This window comes from Anolis sagrei, chromosome 12, assembly GCF_037176765.1.
Source record: "Anolis sagrei isolate rAnoSag1 chromosome 12, rAnoSag1.mat, whole genome shotgun sequence".
NCBI lineage: Eukaryota > Metazoa > Chordata > Lepidosauria > Squamata > Dactyloidae > Anolis > Anolis sagrei.
The window spans coordinates 337,803-356,560 of record NC_090032.1 but is presented as its reverse complement, the minus strand read 5'-3'; the positions used below and the strand labels follow the sequence as shown (position 1 = coordinate 356,560).

The following is an 18,758-nucleotide window of genomic DNA, read 5'->3' as shown; positions in this document are numbered from 1 at the left end:
AATGACCCTCCGGAACCCTCCAAGGAAGGAATGCGGGAGGCCTTCCAGGTGGAAAACCCCTCAGAGGTGGACCCCACAGCATGGGAAACCTCAGAAAAGGAGCCAAGCCCCATGGAAAGGCCGGCAGCCGGCTCTCCGGGCCCAGGGATCGTGGACAAGGGGTCCCGAGCCTTGACCCGAGGAAGGGAAAGGGACCCCCTCCCATGGGGAACCTCCTTCCGCTTGGACTGTCACCAGGCAGGGATGAAATGGAAGGAAGGAAGGAAAATTGAGTGTCCCAGAACATTCAAAAGAAAGGGAAGGAGGGGGAAAAGAGTAAGAAGAAAGAAAGAATAGCTGAGTGGAAAGGAAGGGTGGCCCAGGAGCCATGAAAAGGATGGAAGGATGGAAAGAAGGAAGAAGGAAGGATAAATTAGTGTCCCAGAACAATGGAAAGAAAGAATGGCTGAGTGGAAGGGATGAGTGTCCCAGGAACAATGAAAAGGAAGGAAAGATGGGAAGAAGGAGAAGGAAAAACGAGTGTCCCAGAATATTCAAAAGAAACGGAGGAAGGAAGGAAGGAAGGAAGGAAGGAAGGAAGGAAGGAAGTGCCAAAACAATCAGAAGAATAGATGAATAGATGGATGGATGGATGGATGGATGGGTAGGTGGAAGGAAAGAAGAAAGGGAGGGAGGGAGGAGTGTCCCAGGTACCATAAAAAAGAAGGAAGGAAGGAAGGAAGGAAGGAAGGAAGGAAGGGTGTGCCAAAACAATCAGAAGAATAGATGGGTGTGTGGGTGGGTGGAAGGAAAGAAGAAAGGGAGGGAGGAAAGAGTGTCCCAGGTACCATAAAAAGGAAGGAAGGAAGGAGAAGGAAAAACACGTGTTCCAAAAGAAAGAAAGGAAGGAAGGAAGAAAGAAAGAAAGGAAGGAAGGAAGGAAGGAGGAAAAATAAGTGTTCAATTAGAACAGCGGTTCTCAACCTGGGGGTCGCAACCCCCAAGGGGGTCATTTGGCCATTTCGGAGGGGTCGCGAGGCTGGATGGGTAGGCGGATGGAAGGAAGGAAAGAAGGAAGGGAAGAGTGTTCCGGGTAGCATAAAAAGGAAGAAGGAAGGAAGGAAGGAAGGAAGGAAGGAAGGGAGGGAGGGAGGGAGGGAGGGAGGGAGGGAGGGAGGGAAAAGAGGAGTGTCTCAAAACAGTACGGAGAAAGATAGAATGGATGAGTGGAAGGGAAGAGGGTCCCAGTAAGAAGAATAGATTGATTGGGTTGATGGATGGATGGATGGATGGATGGAAGGAAGGAAGGAAGGAAGGAAGGAAAGAAGGAAGGAACTGAAGACCATCCCATGTACCATAAAAAGGAAGGAAGGAAGGAAGGAAGGAAGGAAGGAAGGAAGGAAGGAAGAAAAAGGAAAAACAAGTGTTCCAAAACATTAGAAAGAAAGGGTGAAGGAAGGAAGGAGGGAAGGAGGGAAGGAGGGAAGGAAGGAAGGAAGGAAGGGTGTGCCAAAACAATAAGAAGAAAGTTAGAATGGCTGAGTGGAAGGGAAGAGGGTCCCACTAAGAAGAACAGATTGATTGGGTTGATGGATGGAAGGAAAGACGGAACGAACTGAAGACTGTCCCGTGTACCATAAAAAGAAAGGAAGGAAAGAAGGAAAAGGAAAAAGGAGTGTTCCAAAATATTAGGAAGGAAGGAAGGAAGGAAGGAAGGAAGGAAGGAAGGAAAAAAGGAATGTTTCAAAACAGTAAGAAGAAAGAAAGATAGAATGGATGGATGGAAGGAAGGAAAGACGGAAGGAACTGAAGACTGTCCCATGTACCATAAAAAGAAAGGAAGGAAGGAAAAGGAAAAACGAGTGTCCCGAAACATAAGAAAGAAAGAAGGAGGGAGGGAGGGAGGGATGTTGTCCCAGGATCCGTAAAAAGGGGAGGGTGGGAAGGGGTCCCCATTGCCGGTGTCTGGCTCCGGGGTGCACACAGTGTCCCGGTCCCACGCGACCTCCCACCGCGACCTCCCTCCCTCCCTCCCTCCTCGCCCATCGCCGGCCACTCGCTCGGCCACGCCAGGGTTGGCTTTGTTTCTCCGTGTGAAGACCTGAGATTGAACGTAGATTCCCAACCGTCGGCTGGACGGGCACAGGCCGGGGGGGGGGGCACGACGTGTCGGGGGTCACCCCCGTCCGCCCCTCCCCCTCTCTCTTTGAGGCACCGATCTGGCGGCCGAGAGGGTCCGGGTCTGGGTCCAGGTCGGGCGGAGGCGTTTGAGGGGCTCGAAGGACCCCCCCCCCGCCGCCCCGCTTGGGGTTGTGGTCCGAACGACCCCCCCCCCACCCCACGTGGGGTGCTTGCGGTCCGCGTGGTCCTGTTTCAGCAGCTGCTGGAGCTGGTGTAGGGCGTGGGGAAGGAGGCGGAGCTGAGTCCCAGGGGGCTGTCCGAGAGCGAGGGGGGCGCCGGGGGCCCGGCGGGGGTGGGGGCCAGGGGCCCGGTCCCGGTGGCCCCGCCCCCAAGGGTCCCGCGCTGGAGTCCGTCCAGGATGGCGGCCAGGAGCTGCTGCTGCTGGAGGCGCAAGGCGTCGGCGAGGACGAGGGGCAGGGAGGCCAGGCTGGCCCCCAGGTGCTCCATCTTGGCCTCCAGCCCCCCAATCTGCTTCTCCAGGTCCTCGCTCCGGTCATTCAGCTCCGTGATCAGGTCGTACATCACGCTCTGCATCTGCAAGGAGAACACAAGCACGCCTCAGGACCCCACACCTCCGTCTGGGGCCCGGCCAAGGGGTCGCGTGGGGGGCTCAGGGCAGGAGGGAACCACGGGCAGGACCCCCCCCCCCAAAATGGCACCACCAAGAGCAAGGGGGGGACACCTCAGGACCCCCCACCTCCGTCTGGGGCCCGGCCAAGGGGTCGCGTGGGGGGCTCAAGACAGGAGGGAACCAGGGCAGGACCCCCCCCCCCCCCAAATGGCACCACCGAGAGCAAGGGGGGGACACCTCAGGACCCCCCACCTCCGTCTGGGGCCCGGCCAAGGGGTCGCTCGAGGGGGGCTCGGGGCAGGAGGGAACCAGGGCAGGACCCCCCCCCCCCCAAATGGCACCACCGAGAGCAAGGGGGGGACACCTCAGGACCCCCCACCTCCGTCTGGGGCCCGGCCAAGGGGTCGCTCGAGGGGCTCAGGACAGGACCCCCCCCAAATGGCACTACGGAGAGCAAGGGGGGGGAAGGGGACACCCATGAACCCTGGCATTCGTGGGAGGGAGGGAGGGAGGGAGGGAGGGAGGAAGGAAGGAGACAGAGAGAGAAAGGAGGGAAATGGGAAAGAAGGAAGGAAGAAATGGAAGAGAAGGAGGACAAGAGTGGGAAGAAAGAGAGGAAGAGAGTGATAGGAAAGAAGGGAAGGAGAGAGAAGAAAGAAGGAAGGGAGACAGAGAGAGGAAAGGAGGGAAATGGGAAAGGAAGAAGGAAGGAAGAAATTGAAGAGAAGGACGGCAAGAAAGAGAGAGAGAGAGTGATAGGAAAGAAGGGAAGGAGAGAGAAAAGAAGGAAGGAAGAGACAGAGAGAGGAATGGAAGGTAATGGTAAAGAAAGAAGAAAGGAGGAGATGGAAGAGAAGGAGGGAAGAAAGAGAGAAAGAGGGTGAAAGGAAAGAAGGGAAGGAGAGAGAAAAGGAAGAAAGAGACAGAGAGAGGAAAGGAGGGTAGTGGGAAAGAAAGAAGAAAGGAAGGAAGGAGACAGAGAAAGATAGAGAGAGGAAAGGAGGGAAATGGGAAAGGAAGAAGAAAGGAAGAGATGGAAGGGAAGGGGAAGAGTGGGAATAAAGAGAGGAAGGGGTGATAGGAAAGAAGGGAAGGAGAAAGGGTGGGAGGGAGGAATGGGAAGAAAGGAAGGGGGAGAGAGAGAGAAAGGAGGGAAATAGGAAAGGAAGAAGAAAGGAAGAGATGGAAGGGAAGGAGGGCAAGAAAGAGAGAGAGAAAGAGGGTGAAAGGAAAGAAGGGAAGGAGAGAGAAAAGAAGGGAGACAGAGAGAGGAAAGGAGGGTAGTGGGAAAGAAAGGAAGGAGTGAGAGAAAGATAGAGAGAGGAAAGGAGGGTAATGGGGAAAAAAGGAGGAAGGAAGGAGAGAGAAAGAGAGAGGAAAGGAGGGAAATGGGAAAGAAAGAAGGAAGGAAGCGATGGAAGGGAAGGAGGGCAAGAAAGAGAGGAAGAGGGTGAAAAGAAAGAAGGGAAGGAGAGAGAAAAGAAGGAAGGAAGGGAGACAGAGAGAGGAAAGGAGGGTAATGGGAAAGAAAGGAGGAAGGAAGGAGACAGACAGAAAGGAGGGAAATAGGAAAGAAAGAAGAAAGGAAGAGATGGAAGGGAAGAAGGGCAAGAAAGAGAGAAAGAGGCTGAAAGGAAAGAAGGAGAGAGAAAGCCAGGGAAGGAGGAATGGGAAGGAAAGAAGAAAAGAAGGAAAGAAAGGAGACAGAAAGTGAGAGAGAGAAAGGAAGGAATTGGGAAAGAAAGAAGGAAGGAGACAGAGAGAAAGATAGAGAGAAGAAAGGAGGGAAATGGGAAAGAATGGAGGAAGGCAGGAAGGAAAGAGACAAAGTGAGAAAGATTGAGAGAGGAAAGAAAGGAAATGGAAAAGAAAGAAGGAAGGAAGGGAAGGAGGGCAAGAGTGGGAAGAAAGAGAGAAAGGCTGATAGGAAAGAAGGGAAGGAGAGAGAAAGGAAGGGAGGGAGGGAGGAATGGGAAAGAACGAAGGATGGATGGAAGAAATGAGTGGTTGGAAGGAAAGAGGGAAAGGGTGAGAAAGGGAGAGAGGAAGGCAAAGGAGAGACAAAGGAAGGGAGAGAAATGGGAAAGAAGGATGGAAGAAGAGGTGGATGGAAAGAAGGGAGGAAGGAAAGAGATAGCGAGAGTGGGAAGAATGAGGAAGAGGGAGACTGAAAAAGTCAAGAGAGAGGAAGCAACAGGAAGGAGGGAAGGAAGGGAAGGAGGTTGGGAAGAAAGGATGGAAAGAGGGATGGAAAGAAAGAGGAAAGAAGGAGGGGAGGAGGGAAGAAGGAAGGAGTGAAGGAAGGGAGGGAAGCGGCAGCGGTGTTTACCTTGGAGAGATCCACCAGAGTGTTGGCTTGGTCGCTGAGCTTCCTCTGCTCCATTTTGACGCCCCTCAACCTGGGAAAAGGAGGGAAGTGGCTGATGGAGGCGTCAGGAAGGCAGGATGGCCATCTGCCAGGAGGGGTTGGGTGGTGCCCCCGGTTAAATAGATGGCCTTTGGGGGGTCCCTGCCCACTTTCCAACCAATAATAATAATAATAATAATAATAATAATAATAATAGATAATGGTAATGGAATCTCCATCCTTTGGAGGTTTCAAAGCACAGGCTGAATGGCCATCTCTTGTGGGGGATTGGATTGTGCCTCCCTGTTGAATAGGTGGCCTTTGGGGGCCTCTTCCCACTCTAAGATTTAATAATAATAATAATAATAATAATAATAATAATAGATAATCGTAATGGAATCTCCTGTCTCTGGAGGTTTTGAAGCAGAGGCTGGGTGGCCATCTGCCAGGAGGGATCGGATTGTGTCTTCCTTTGTGGCAGAAGGAAGGCTGGGCTGGGCGGCCCTCTCTGGGGTCTCTTCCAACCCACAAAGGCCACCAAGTCCAGCCCTGTTCTTAACCAGGAGTCGTTTGTAAGTCAGGAACTGCCTATACACAGACATGCACACATACGAGAGACTTGGAAGGGGCCCCCAAAGGCCATCCAGTCCACCCCCAACTAGGGCTCGTTTCGTAAGCCGGGTGTTTGTAACTCAGGGACAGCCTTTACTTTCAGGTTAGGGGGAGAGGGGGCTGGACGAGATGGCCTTTGGTCACTTGACCCCTGCTAGGGTCAAGCGACCCCGAAGAGGACGCCCCGAGGACCGGCCTTACTGGTGAATGGCTTGGAGGAACTTCCGCTGGTGCTTCCGGACTTTGGCGTGGTCAATCTTCTTGAGCAGCTTGGTGTGCTTGTAGATGAGCCACGTCTCACGAAGGACATTGGCCGCCGCGTTCTTGATCTAGACAAAACAAAGCAAAGCAGAGGAGGCTCCTTAGTCCCTGTCCATTTGTCCACACCGTGGAATTAATCCAGTTCCACCCCGCTTGAACTGCAATGATATCTGGGACCTTGTGGTTTGGCAGAGGAAGTTTGCCATACTCCCACGATCTATTATTATTATTATTATTATTATTATTAGCTGCTTTGAGTCCTATTATTATTATTAATAATAATAATAATAATAATAATAATAGTAATAATATTAGAGGGTTTGAGTCTCCTGAGGGAGAGATAAAGCTGGGTATAAATATATAAATAAATACAATAATAATATATTATTATATTATTATATATTTTATTATATTATTATATTATGATTAGCTGCTTTGAGTCCTATTATTATTATTATTATTATTATTATTATTAGAAGGTTTGAGTCTCCTGAGGGAGAGATAAAGCTGGGTATATATATATAAATAAATACAATAATAATATATTATATTCTATATTTTATTATATTATTATTATTATATTATGATTAGATGCTTTGAGTTTTATTATTATTATTATTATTATTATTATTAGGTTTGAGTCTCCTAAGGGAGAGATAAAGCTGGGTATAAATATATGAATAAATACAATAATATATTATTATATTATTATATATTTTATTATTATATTATGATTAGCTGCTTTGAGTCATTATTATCATTATCATTATCATTATCATTATTATTATTATTATTAGAAGCTTTGAGTCTCCTGAGGGACAGATAAAGCTGGGTATAAATATATGAATAAATATAATAATAATAATATATTATTATATTATTTTTATTATTATAATATTATAATATTATGATTAGTTGCTTTGAGTCATTATTATTATTATTATTATTATTATTAGAAGGTTTGAGTCTCCTAAGGGAGAGATAAAGCTGGGTATAAATATATAAATAAATACAATAATACATTATAATATTATTATTATTATTATATTATGATTAGCTGCTTTGAGTCTCCTGCCAGAGAAATAAAGCAGGGTATAAATATAATAATAATAATAATAATAATAATAATAGCCGCCTTGAGTCTCCTGCGGGAGAGATAAAGTGGGGTATAAATAAAAATAATAATACAATAATATATTATTATTATTTATTATTATTGTATAACAATAACAATAATAATAATAATATATAATTATTTTATTGTTTTTATATTATTATTATTATTATTACTATTATTATTATTATTTTATTATGATTAGCTGCTTTGCGTCTCCTGCCAGAGAAATAAAGCAGGGTATAAATATAATAATAATAATAATAATAATAATAATAATAATAATAGTAATAATAATAATAATAATAATAATAATCGTCGCCTTGAGTCTCCTGTGGGAGAGATAAAGCGGGGTATAGGGTCAGACTAGATGGCCTTTGGGGGTCCCTTCAAATCCTAAGGCGCTCTGAGATAAAGCAGGGTATAAATAGAAATAATAATACAATAATATATTATTTATTATTATTTATTAATGTATATTATTATTATTATTATTATTATTATTATTATTATTATTATTATTATTATTGGCTGCTTTGAGTCTCCTGCCAGAGAAATAAAGCAGGGTATAAATAAAAATAATAATACAATAATATATTTTTATTTTTATTATTTATTGTATTATTATTATATTATTATTATTGTTGTTATTATTATATTATGAATTAGCTGCTTTGCGTCTCCTGAAAGAGAAATAAAGCAGGGTATAATAATAATAATAATAATAATAATAATAATAATAATAATAATAATAATAATACAATAATAAATAATAATAATAGCCATCTTGAGTCTCCTGCGGGAGAGATAAGGTGGGAAATAGGGTCAGACTAGATGGCCTTTGGGGGTCCCTTCAAATCCCTCGGGGCTCTGATGCCATGTGACGCCATGCTCTTGGACTGCGCCTCCCAGCGCTCCTTGCAAGGGGCAATGCTCGGTGACACTGCTGGAACTTGTAGTACTGGCCCCAGCAAGGAACTAGACATCCTGGGTTTGCAGGTGCAAAGAACCAAGAAAGAACTAGACATCCCGTTCCTGGCTTACCCGCTTGGTGAGCTGCGTGTCCATCATGAAGTTGTGCACGTGCTTCTCGGCTTTGGTGAGTTCTAGTTTCCTGGCCACGACGGCCACCACCAGCGCGGTGCAGCCGGCCCCCTGCGCAAGGGAAACGGGGAGGTTAAAAGGGGGCACCCATCACAGGTCGTCTTGGGTGTGGGCGAAATGTCAGGAGGGAATGCTACTAGAACATGGCCATACGGCCCAGAAACCCTACAACAACCCAAATAAATAAATAATGGTAATGATATGTCGCAAGAAGGCCATATTCATAATATATTGTGAGTAATATATTATTATTCTTAATAATGTGTACTTATTAATAATGATATATTTAAATAATTAATAATTAATAATCATTACTAATATATTAATATATTGTATAATTAATAATATATTACTAGTGATATATTATTATATTGATGACATAATATATTAATTTAAATGACAATAATATATTATTAATATATTAGTAAGCAATATATTACTAATTATATTATATTGATGACATAATATATCAATAAAATAATATATTATTATTATATATTACTATTAATATATCAATATATTCCATCATTAGAAATAAAATATTACTAATATTATATTATTATTCTATTGATGACATAATATATCAATAGAAATGACAATAATATATTATTAATAATAATAATAGATTAATATATTGCATAATTAATATATTACTAATGATATATTATTATATTGATGACATTATATCAATAGAAATGACAATATATTATTATTAGTAGTATATTAGTATTAATATATCAATATATTCCATCATTAGAAATAAAATATTACTAATGATAAAATATTATTAAATTGATGACATAACATATCAATAGAAATGACAATAATATATTATTAATAATAATAGATTAATATGTTGCACAATGATATATTATTATTATATAGATGATATAATATAACAATAGAAATAACAATTTATTATTATTAATAATAATAAATTAATATATTGCATAATTAATAATATATTACTATATTATTATTAAATTGATGACATAACATATCAATAGAAACGACAACATATTATTATTAGTAGTATATTAGTATTAATATATCAATATATTACATCATCATAAATAATGTATTGATGACATAATATATGAATAGAAATGACATCATATTAATTATTATTAATAACATATTAGTAGTAACATAATATATTATATCATTATAAATGATGTATTACTAATGATATATTATTATTATATTGATGACATTATATCAATAGAAATGACAATAATATATTAGTAGTAGTAGTATATTAGTATTAATATATCCATATATTACATCATTATAAATAATATATTACTAATGATACATTATTATTATATTGATGTAACATATCAATAGAAATGACAATATATTATTTATTATTAATATATTGGTATCAACATATCAATATATTACATCATTATAAATAAATTATTATCATATTGATGACATAATATATCAATAGAAATGACAATATACAGGGTTAGTCAAAATGCATAGGCCAATAAGCCATTCAATTGAATGGCTTATTGGCCTATGCATTTTGACTAACCCTGTATTATTTATTGTTATTAGGGTATTAGTATTAACTTATCAATATTATATAATTATACAGAATATATTACTAATGATATATTATTATATTGATGACATTATATCAATACAAATGACAATAGTATATTATTAGTAGTAGTTTATTAGTATTAATATATCAATATATTACATCATTATAAATATTACTAATGATACATTATTGATATATTGATGATATTATATCAATAGAAATGACAATATATTAGTAGTAGTAGTATATTAGTATTAATATATTATAAATAATATATTACTAATGATACATTATTATTATTAATAACAACATATATATTAATAATAATAATGAATATTATTGATATTATGATTAATAATTAATATTATTAGTATTATTAATATTATTATTAATAAATATTATTATTAATAATAATAATAATAAATATTATTAGTAATAATATTAATAATAATTAATATTATTAGTAATATTAGTAATAATAATTAATATTATTATTAGCAATAATAATAATAATTAATATTATTAATAATAATATTAATAATTATTATGATATATTATTATTAAATCAATTACATAACATATCAATATAAATGACAATAATATATTATTAATAATATATTAGTATTTATCTATCAATATATTACATCATTATAAATAACATATTGCCAATGCTACATTATTAATAACAATATATATATTATTAATAATATTAATAATTTTAATATTATTATTAATAATCATTAATACTGATAATGATAATGATAATCCCTCTGAGTGATGGGAAAGGGTGTCTCTCTCCCATATTACTAATGATACATAATTATTATTAATAATAATAATAACATATATTAATAATAATAATTAATAATTAATACTGATAATGATCATCCCTCCGCGTGATGGGAAAGGGTGTCTCTCTCCCAGTTGCAACATTCCGGCAACATCTGTGTTTCCTCCGGAGATGTCCAGCAGAGGTAAACAACCCAAGGATGGCCGTCCAGAGGTCGTGGGGTTAATGGAGTGGACGAGAGTGGGCGGCCAGAACGCATCCCGGCTGGACCCTCCAAAGACCAGGGAACAGCTGGGAGGCTTTTGGGGGGGGGGATTGCACAACCCTCCCCTCCCTTTGCAAGGCCCGCTTGGACCGGGCCGGGACGTCCTCCGGCCACCTGTTTTCCCACGGAGGAGGAGTGGGTGTCGGCTGACCGCTGACCGCTGCTGCCCCTGGAGGTGACCGCTGCTTCTTACCATGATGCCGGTGAGTAGGCAGACGCCCTTCCCGCAGTAGGTGTTGGGCACCATGTCCCCGTAGCCGATGGAGAGGAAGGTGATGGAGATCAGCCACATGGCGCCCAGGAAGTTGCTGGTCACGTCCTGCTGGTCGTGGTACCTGCACACAACCGGGGGGGGGGGGGGCAGCATCGGTCAAGCCGGGCATCGGTCAAGCCAGGGGGGCCTCCCAAAGGGGTGTCCACACAGGGGAACGGGTGCAGGTTGGCGCCCCTTTCGCTCCCTAACAACACCATGTCACACCATATGTGGTCAGTGTCATTCCCTCATTGGTTCCATCCTCACAACACGGGGAGTTCATGGCAAAAACATGATGTTGTGTTGGTGGGAAGAACAACAACAACAATAATAAATATTTATTTATATATCCCACTGTTCCCCCCCCCAAAAAAAAACTATGTTGAAACAACAACAACAACAACAACAAATATTTACTTATATATCCCACTGCCCCCCCCCCAAAAAAAACTATGTTGGAACAACAACAACAACAACAACAACAACAATAAATATTTATTTATATATCCCACTGTTCCCCCCCAAAAACTATGTTGGAACAACAACAACAACAACAATAAATATTTATTTATATATCCCACTGTTCCCCCCAAAAAACTATGTTGGAACAACAACAACAACAACAACAACAATAAATATTTATTTATATATCCCACTGTTCCCCCCCAAAAAAACTATGTTGGAACAACAACAACAACAACAACAACAACAATAAATATTTATTTATATATCCCACTGTTCCCCCCCAAAAACTATGTTGGAAAAACAACAACAACAACAACAACAACAATAAATATTTACTTATACCCACTGTTCCCACTAAAAACTATGTTTATTATTATATTGAGGGCGGGGTCATGCAAATTTCACACCAATGGAGAGAGAAAGGAACACTGGGATGTGGCGAGAATGAAGATGAGAGTGAATTCACTGCATCATATAGGAAAGGGTTAAGGGAGGTGGCATCATGCAAATTCCACACCAATGGAGAGAGAAAGGAACACTGGGATGTATCGAGAATGAAGATGAGAGTGAATTCAGTGCATTATATAGGGAAAAAAGGGAGAGGCAGTGGGTGGGGGTTATGTAAATTCCACACCAATGGAGAGAGAAAGGAACACTGGGATGTGGCGAGAATGAACCTGAGAGTGGATTCACCACATTGTACAGGAAAGGGTTAAGGGAGAGGTAGTGGATGAGGTCATGCAAATTCCATGCCAATGGAGAGAGAAAGGAACACTGGGATGTGGCGAGAATAAAGACGAGAGTGAATTCACCACATCGTACAGGAAAGGGTTAAGGGAGAGGTAGTGGGCAAGGTCATGCAAATTCCACACCAATGGAGAGAGAAAGGAACACTGGGATGTGGCAAGAATGAAGACGAGGGTGAATTCACCGCATCATATAGGAAAGGGTTAAGGGAGAGGTAGTGGGCGAGGTCATGCAAATTCCCCACCGATGGAGAGAGAAAGGAACACTGGGATGTGGCGAGAATGAGGCCAAGAGTGGATTCACCGCATCATACAGTAAAGGGTTAACGGAGAGGTAGTGGGAGAGGTCATACAAATTCCACACCAATGGAGAGAGAAAGGAACACTGGGATGTGGTGAGAATGAAAACGAAGGTGAAGTCACCGCATCATATAGGAAAGGGTTAAGGGAGGTGGCATAATGCAAATTCCACACCAATGGAGAGAGAAAGGAACACTGGGATGTATCGAGAATGAAGGTGAGAGTGAATTCACCGCATCATATAGGAAAGGGTTAAGGGAGAGGTAGTGGGTGGGGGGTCATGCAAATTCCACACCAATGGGGAGAGAAAGGAACACTGGGATGTGGCGAGAATTAAGCCGAGAGTGGATTCACCGCACCATCAACATGGGAAGAAGGGTGTGTCCACACACAGTTAATGCTGCCAGGGCTCAATGCTTATGCTCTGGACTCAATGGGGTTTGTAGTTTACTAAGGGCCTGGGAGTTCCAACGAGGTCAAGCTGCATCCATTCCAAACGCAGCCCTCAAGAATCAATGACTCTTCATTGCATTCAGCCTTGGGCCAACTTGGGCCCTCCGGGTGTTTTGGACTCTAACTCCCACAATATGGGTACGGGCTAACTTGGGCCCTCCCTCCGTCCAGGTGCTTTGGACTCCCAACTCCCACCATTCCTAACAGCGGGGACTCTGGAACCACGGCCGCGGATACGGAGGGCCCATTTGGGCCCTCCGTATCCGCGGCCTTGGTTCCAGGATCCTTTGTATCTGCGGTCACAGGAGTTGTTGTCCAAAACACCCGGAGAGCCCAAGTTGGCCGGTGCCTGCTGTAAAGGATCTCAGAGGAGGAAAGGCGGAAGAGCAGAGGGTGGGGACGGCCTCGGGATCCGCTTGGCCAGGGATCCACCACCCGTTTCCTTCCAAGAGCAAACAGGATCCACCTGAGTCCGGGCGGACGCAGCCAACTTGGAGAGCCAACTTTCCAGGCCAATTGATGGCTTTTTGGAAGGAGGAAGACAAGGACACACTGAACAGAGACAGACGTCCTGCCAAAGGAATTTCATGACCCAAATCTCTGGGTCCGGCCAATACGTTAAAGCAGCACCCTCTCCTGACATTTCGCCAGCATCTAATGGCATCTTCAGAGGTTCTGTTGGAAATGAGGCAAGTGGAGTGTGTGTATATATATATATATATATGTAAATATATATACATACATTCACACTTGCTTCAAACAGACAAGGGGGGGGGTCTTTCTCCCACCTTGAGCATCATTCCAGAGAGGATGCCTCCAGGCAACAGAGGCCAGGCTACCTCTATGCAGACACGCTCACTGATTGACTTTGCAGCTGCAAAGCTACTCAGTGTTAATCAAACTCGCCAATTGCAACATTTACATTTGCCTCGAATGGACAAGGACTATTCCTCTCACCCTGGACGCCATTCAGAGGGTGCCTCCAGGCAACAGAGGTCAGGCTACCTCTATGCAGAGACCCTCACTAATTGACTTTGCAACTGCACAGCTACGCGATGCTATTCAAGGTTGCTAATTGCAACTTAGCTTCAAACAGACCAGGGTTCTTTCTTGACGATACAACCAATTAGGAAATGACACTGATGACCCATTGTGTTACAGAGTGCGACTGGAGTGGGGACCCTGGAACCAAGGTCGCGGATACGGAGGGCCTGAGACCGCGGATACGGAGGAACCAAGGGCACAGATACGGAGGACCCTGGAACCAAGGTGGCGGATATGGAGGGCCTGAGACCGCGGATACGGAGGACCCTGGAACCAAGGCCACGGATACGGAGGGCCTGAGACCGCGGATACGGAGGACCCTGGAACCAAGGTCACGGATACGGAGGGCCTGAGACCGCGGATACGGAGGACCCTGGAACCAAGGTCACGGATACGGAGGGCCTGAGACTGCGGATACGGAGGACCCTGGAACCAAGGTCATGGATACGGAGGGCCTGAGACCGCGGATACGGAGGACCCTGGAACCAAGGTCATGGATACAGAGGGCCTGAGACCGCGGATACGGAGGACCCTGGAACCAAGGTGGTGGATACGGATGGCCTGAGACCGCGGATACGGAGGAACCAAGGTCACAGATACGGAGGACCCTGGAACCAAGGTGGTGGATACGGAGGGTCTGAGACCGCGGATACGGAGGACCCTGGAACCAAGGCCACAGATACGGAGGGCCTGAGACCGCAGATACAGAGGACCCTGGAACCAAGGTCACGGATACGGAGGGCCTGAGACCGCGGATACGGAGGAACCAAGGTCACAGATACGGAGGACCCTGGAACCAAGGTGGCGGATACGGAGGGCCTGAGACCGCGGATACGGAGGATCCTGGAACCAAGGTAACGGATACGGAGGGCCTGAGACCGCGGATACGGAGGAACCAAGGTCACAGAGACAGAGGACCCTGGAACCAAGGTGGCGGATACGGAGGGCCTGAGACCGCGGATACGGAGGACCCTGGAACCAAGGCCACGGATACGGAGGGCCTGAGACCGCGGATACGGAGGACCCTGGAACCAAGGCCACGGATACGGAGGGCCTGAGACGGCGGATACGGAGGACCCTGGAACCAAGGTGGTGGATACGGAGGGCCTGAGACCGCGGATACGGAGGACCCTGGAACCAAGGTGGCGGATACGGAGGGCCTGAGACCGCGGATACGGAGGACCCTGGAACCAAGGTGGCGGATACGGAGGGCCTGAGACCGCGGATACGGAGGACCCTGGAACCAAGGTGGCGGATACGGAGGGCCTGAGACCGCGGATACGGAGGACCCTGGAACCAAGGTGGCGGATACGGAGGGCCTGAGACCGCGGATACGGAGGACCCTGGAACCAAGGTGGCGGATACGGAGGGCCTGAGACCGCGGATACGGAGGACCCTGGAACCAAGGTGGCGGATACGGAGGGCCTGAGACCGCGGATACGGAGGACCCTGGAACCAAGGCCACAGATACGGAGGGCCCAAATGGGCCCTCCGTATCCGCGGCCTTGGTTCCAGGGTTCCCGCTGTTAGGAACGGTGGGAGTTGGAGTCCAAAGCACCTGGACGGAGGGAGGGAGGACTCAAGTTAGGCCGTGCCCGTGCGCAAGGGCCCACCTGTCGACCCGTGGGGGGGGGGCTCACCTCTCGCAGACACGCACCGTCCAGGCGGCGATGATCCAGAGGGAGATGCTGAAGACGAGGAGGACGGTGCCGGGGCAGATGGTCATGAGGGTCTTCATGACGAAGCGTGTGTTGAAGTTGATCTTGTTGAGGGCGCCGATGCTGCGCGAGGAGGCGTCGGTGAAGAGCTTGCTGTGGAGGAGCATCACGCGGGCGATCAGGTAGAGGCGCAGGAACATGGGGATGGAGAGGATGATGTCCACGTCGGCCTCCGCCTGCGAGGGCGCGTACGAGAAGGCCAGCCGCGCCGTCCAGAAGAAGCGGTACTCCCCCGGCACCGGGTGCACCGCGCACACCAGCAGCTCCAGCCCGATGTACAGCAGCCGCTCCGAGGTCATGGCGATGCGCCAGTCGTCCGCCCCGTTGTCAATCACAAAGAGCTGCCACCCGAGAGAGAGAGAGAGAGAGAGAAATGGACCTTGGGAGTTGTAGTTTGCCCAGGTTGGACTCTTTGGGTGACCGGCCATTACGCCCTTTCTATGGGACCCTGGGAGAGATAGTTTGCCCAGTTTGCACTCTTTGGTTGACCAGCCATTATGTCCCTGCTGTGGGACCCTGGGAGTTGTAGTTTGCCCAGTTTGCACTCTTTGGGTGACCGGCCATTACTCCCTTTCTATGGGACCTTAAGAGATATACTTTGCCCAGTTTGCACTCTTTGGTTGACAAGCCATTATGTCCCTGCTATGGGACCCTGAGAGTTGTAGTTTACCCAGTTTGTACTCTTTGGGTGACTGGCCATGATACCCTTTCTATGGGATCTTGGGAGTTATAGTTTGCCCAGTTCACACTCTTTGGGTGACTAGTCATGACCCCCTTTCTATGGGCTTGTGGGAGTTATAGTTTGCCCGGTTTTTACTCTTTAGGTGACCGGCCATTATGTCCCTGCTATGGGACCCTGGGAGTTGTAGTTTGCCCAGTTTGCAATCTTTGGGTGACCAGCCGTGACACCCTTTCTATGGACCTTGAGAGATATAGTTTGCCTGGTTTGCACTCTTTAGGTGATCTGCCATAATGTCCCTGATGTGAGACCCTCGGAGTTGTAGTTTTCCTAGTTCGCACTCTTTAGTTGACCTGCCATAATGTCCTTCCTATGGGACCCTGGGAGTTGTAGTTTGCCCAGTTTGCACTCTTTGAGTGACCGGGCATGACGCTCTTTCTATGGGACCTTGAGAGATATAGTTTGCCTGGTTTGCACTCTTTAGGTGACCTGCTATGAGGTCCTGCAATGGGATCGTGGGAGTTGTAGTTTGCCCAGTGTGCACTCTTTAGTTGACCTGCCATAATGTCCTTGCTATGGGACCCTGGGAGTTGTAGTTTGCCCAGTTTGCACTCTTTGAGTGACCGGGCATGACGCCCTTTCTATGGGACCTTGAGAGATATAGTTTGCCCAGTTTGCACTCTTTAGGTGACCAGCCATTATGTCCCTGCTATGGGACCCTGGGAGTTGTAGTTTGCCCAGTTTGCACTCTTTGAGTGACCGGGCATGACGCTCTTTCTATGGGACCTTGAGAGATATAGTTTGCCTGGTTTGCACTCTTTAGGTGACCTGCTATGAGGTCTTGCTATGGGACCCTGGGAGTTGTAGTTTGCCCAGTTTGCACTCTTTGAGTGACTGGGCATGACGCTCTTTCTATAGGACCTTGAGAGATATAGTTTGCCTGGTTTGCACTCTTTAGGTGACCTGCTATGAGGTCCTGCAATGGGATCGTGGGAGTTGTAGTTTGCCCAGTGTGCACTCTTTAGTTGACCTGCCATAATGTCCTTGCTATGGGATCCTGGGAGTTATAGTTTGCCCGGTTTGCACTCTTTCAATGAACTGCCATAACATCCCTGCTGTGGGACCCTGGGAGTTATAGTTTGCCCGGTCTGCACTCTTTAGGTTACCTGCTATGAGGTCCCTCTTATGGGACCTTGGAAGTTGTAGTTTGCCAACTGTGCACTCTTCAGGTAAATTGGTATGATGCCTCTGCTATGGGGCCCTGGGAGTTATAGTTTGCCAGGTCTGCACTTTTTAGGTGACTTGCCATTATATCCCTGCTGTGGGACGCTGAGAGTTATAGTTTGCCTAGTTTGCATTCTTTGGGCGAACTACCATGAGGCCCTGCAATGGGATCATGGGAGTTATAGTTCTTTCAGTTTGCACTCCTTAGGTGACTGAAAGCAGAGAGAGCAATGGATCCTGGGAGTCATTGTTTACCCAGTTTGCCCTCTTTGCCTCGACCACGTGAATATGGCCATGGCTCCCTGCTATAGCCTCCTGGGAGTTATAGTTTGGAGAGATATCACCCTCTCCGTGGGCGCATCTTTTCACTATGGAATGAACCAATGCCGTTTGGCGCCACTTCCACCCCCTTGGCACAATGCTCATGGGAGATGTAGTTTAACCAGGTCTCTAGGGTGAATGCTGACAAGGGTGGCAAACTACAACTCCCAGGCTTCCGTAGCACTGAGCCATGGCTGTTGTTAATTGGGTGAGTTTGCACTGGATGCTTAATTGAGGGAATCCTGGGAGCTGTAGTTTTTTCCCCCGCTTTGGGGGGGATGCACTAGCCTTGTTGATAACGGCTTCCTCACTTCCTCGTTAGCCCTGCCACCCGCTCCTCGTTAGCGGCACCCGTCATCGGCCACCTGGCAACCGCTGCAAGCATCACTAAGCGCCTTCAAAGCAGCAGCAGCAGCAGCTGCATCCCGTTGCCATGGCGACCGTCAGCCGCATCCTTGAAGGGAGGGGGAGAGCCAGACAAGGCGGGCGCGGGGGGGCGGGGGGCGGTGGCGGTCACACTCTCTCAGCCTCAGGGACCAACACAGCGCCAAACGGCATTCCTTTCCAGGCGGAGAGAAGGGGAGACATGCCCGCAAACTACAACTCCCAGGGTGCCATCACCACCAGCAGGACCAAAAGGCATCCATTCCCCAGGGTAGAGAAGGGTAAACATCCCAGAGAAACTACAACTCCCACGGTCCCATCGTCTGGAGTGCCAGCAGTCCAAGCAGGACCAAATGGCATTCATTCCCCAGGGTAGAAAAAGGTAAACATCTCAA

The 18,758-nt window shown here is 45.7% G+C and overlaps 1 protein-coding gene across 3 annotated transcripts in view; it reads right to left on the bottom strand.

The window, feature by feature from the left end:
• Nucleotides 1–1,150: 1,150 nt before the first annotated feature.
• The window catches only part of KCNN3 (potassium calcium-activated channel subfamily N member 3), a 39,288-nt gene continuing 21,680 nt past the window's right edge, over nt 1,151–18,758 (bottom strand). For 2 of the 3 annotated variants that reach the window (XM_067472274.1, XM_067472275.1), the window contains exons 3-8: nt 15,678–16,096; nt 10,970–11,111; nt 8,110–8,220; nt 5,892–6,019; nt 5,061–5,130; nt 1,151–2,694 (exon numbers count right to left, since the gene is read on the bottom strand). In XM_067472274.1, coding sequence (XP_067328375.1) covers nt 2,353–2,694; nt 5,061–5,130; nt 5,892–6,019; nt 8,110–8,220; nt 10,970–11,111; nt 15,678–16,096 — 1,212 coding nt within the window. In that variant the 3' untranslated portion in view covers nt 1,151–2,352. Of the gene's footprint in view, nt 2,695–5,060; nt 5,131–5,891; nt 6,020–8,109; nt 8,221–10,969; nt 11,112–15,677; nt 16,097–18,758 lie in introns of those variants that run through there. The other variant, XM_067472276.1, reaches the window with a different exon arrangement.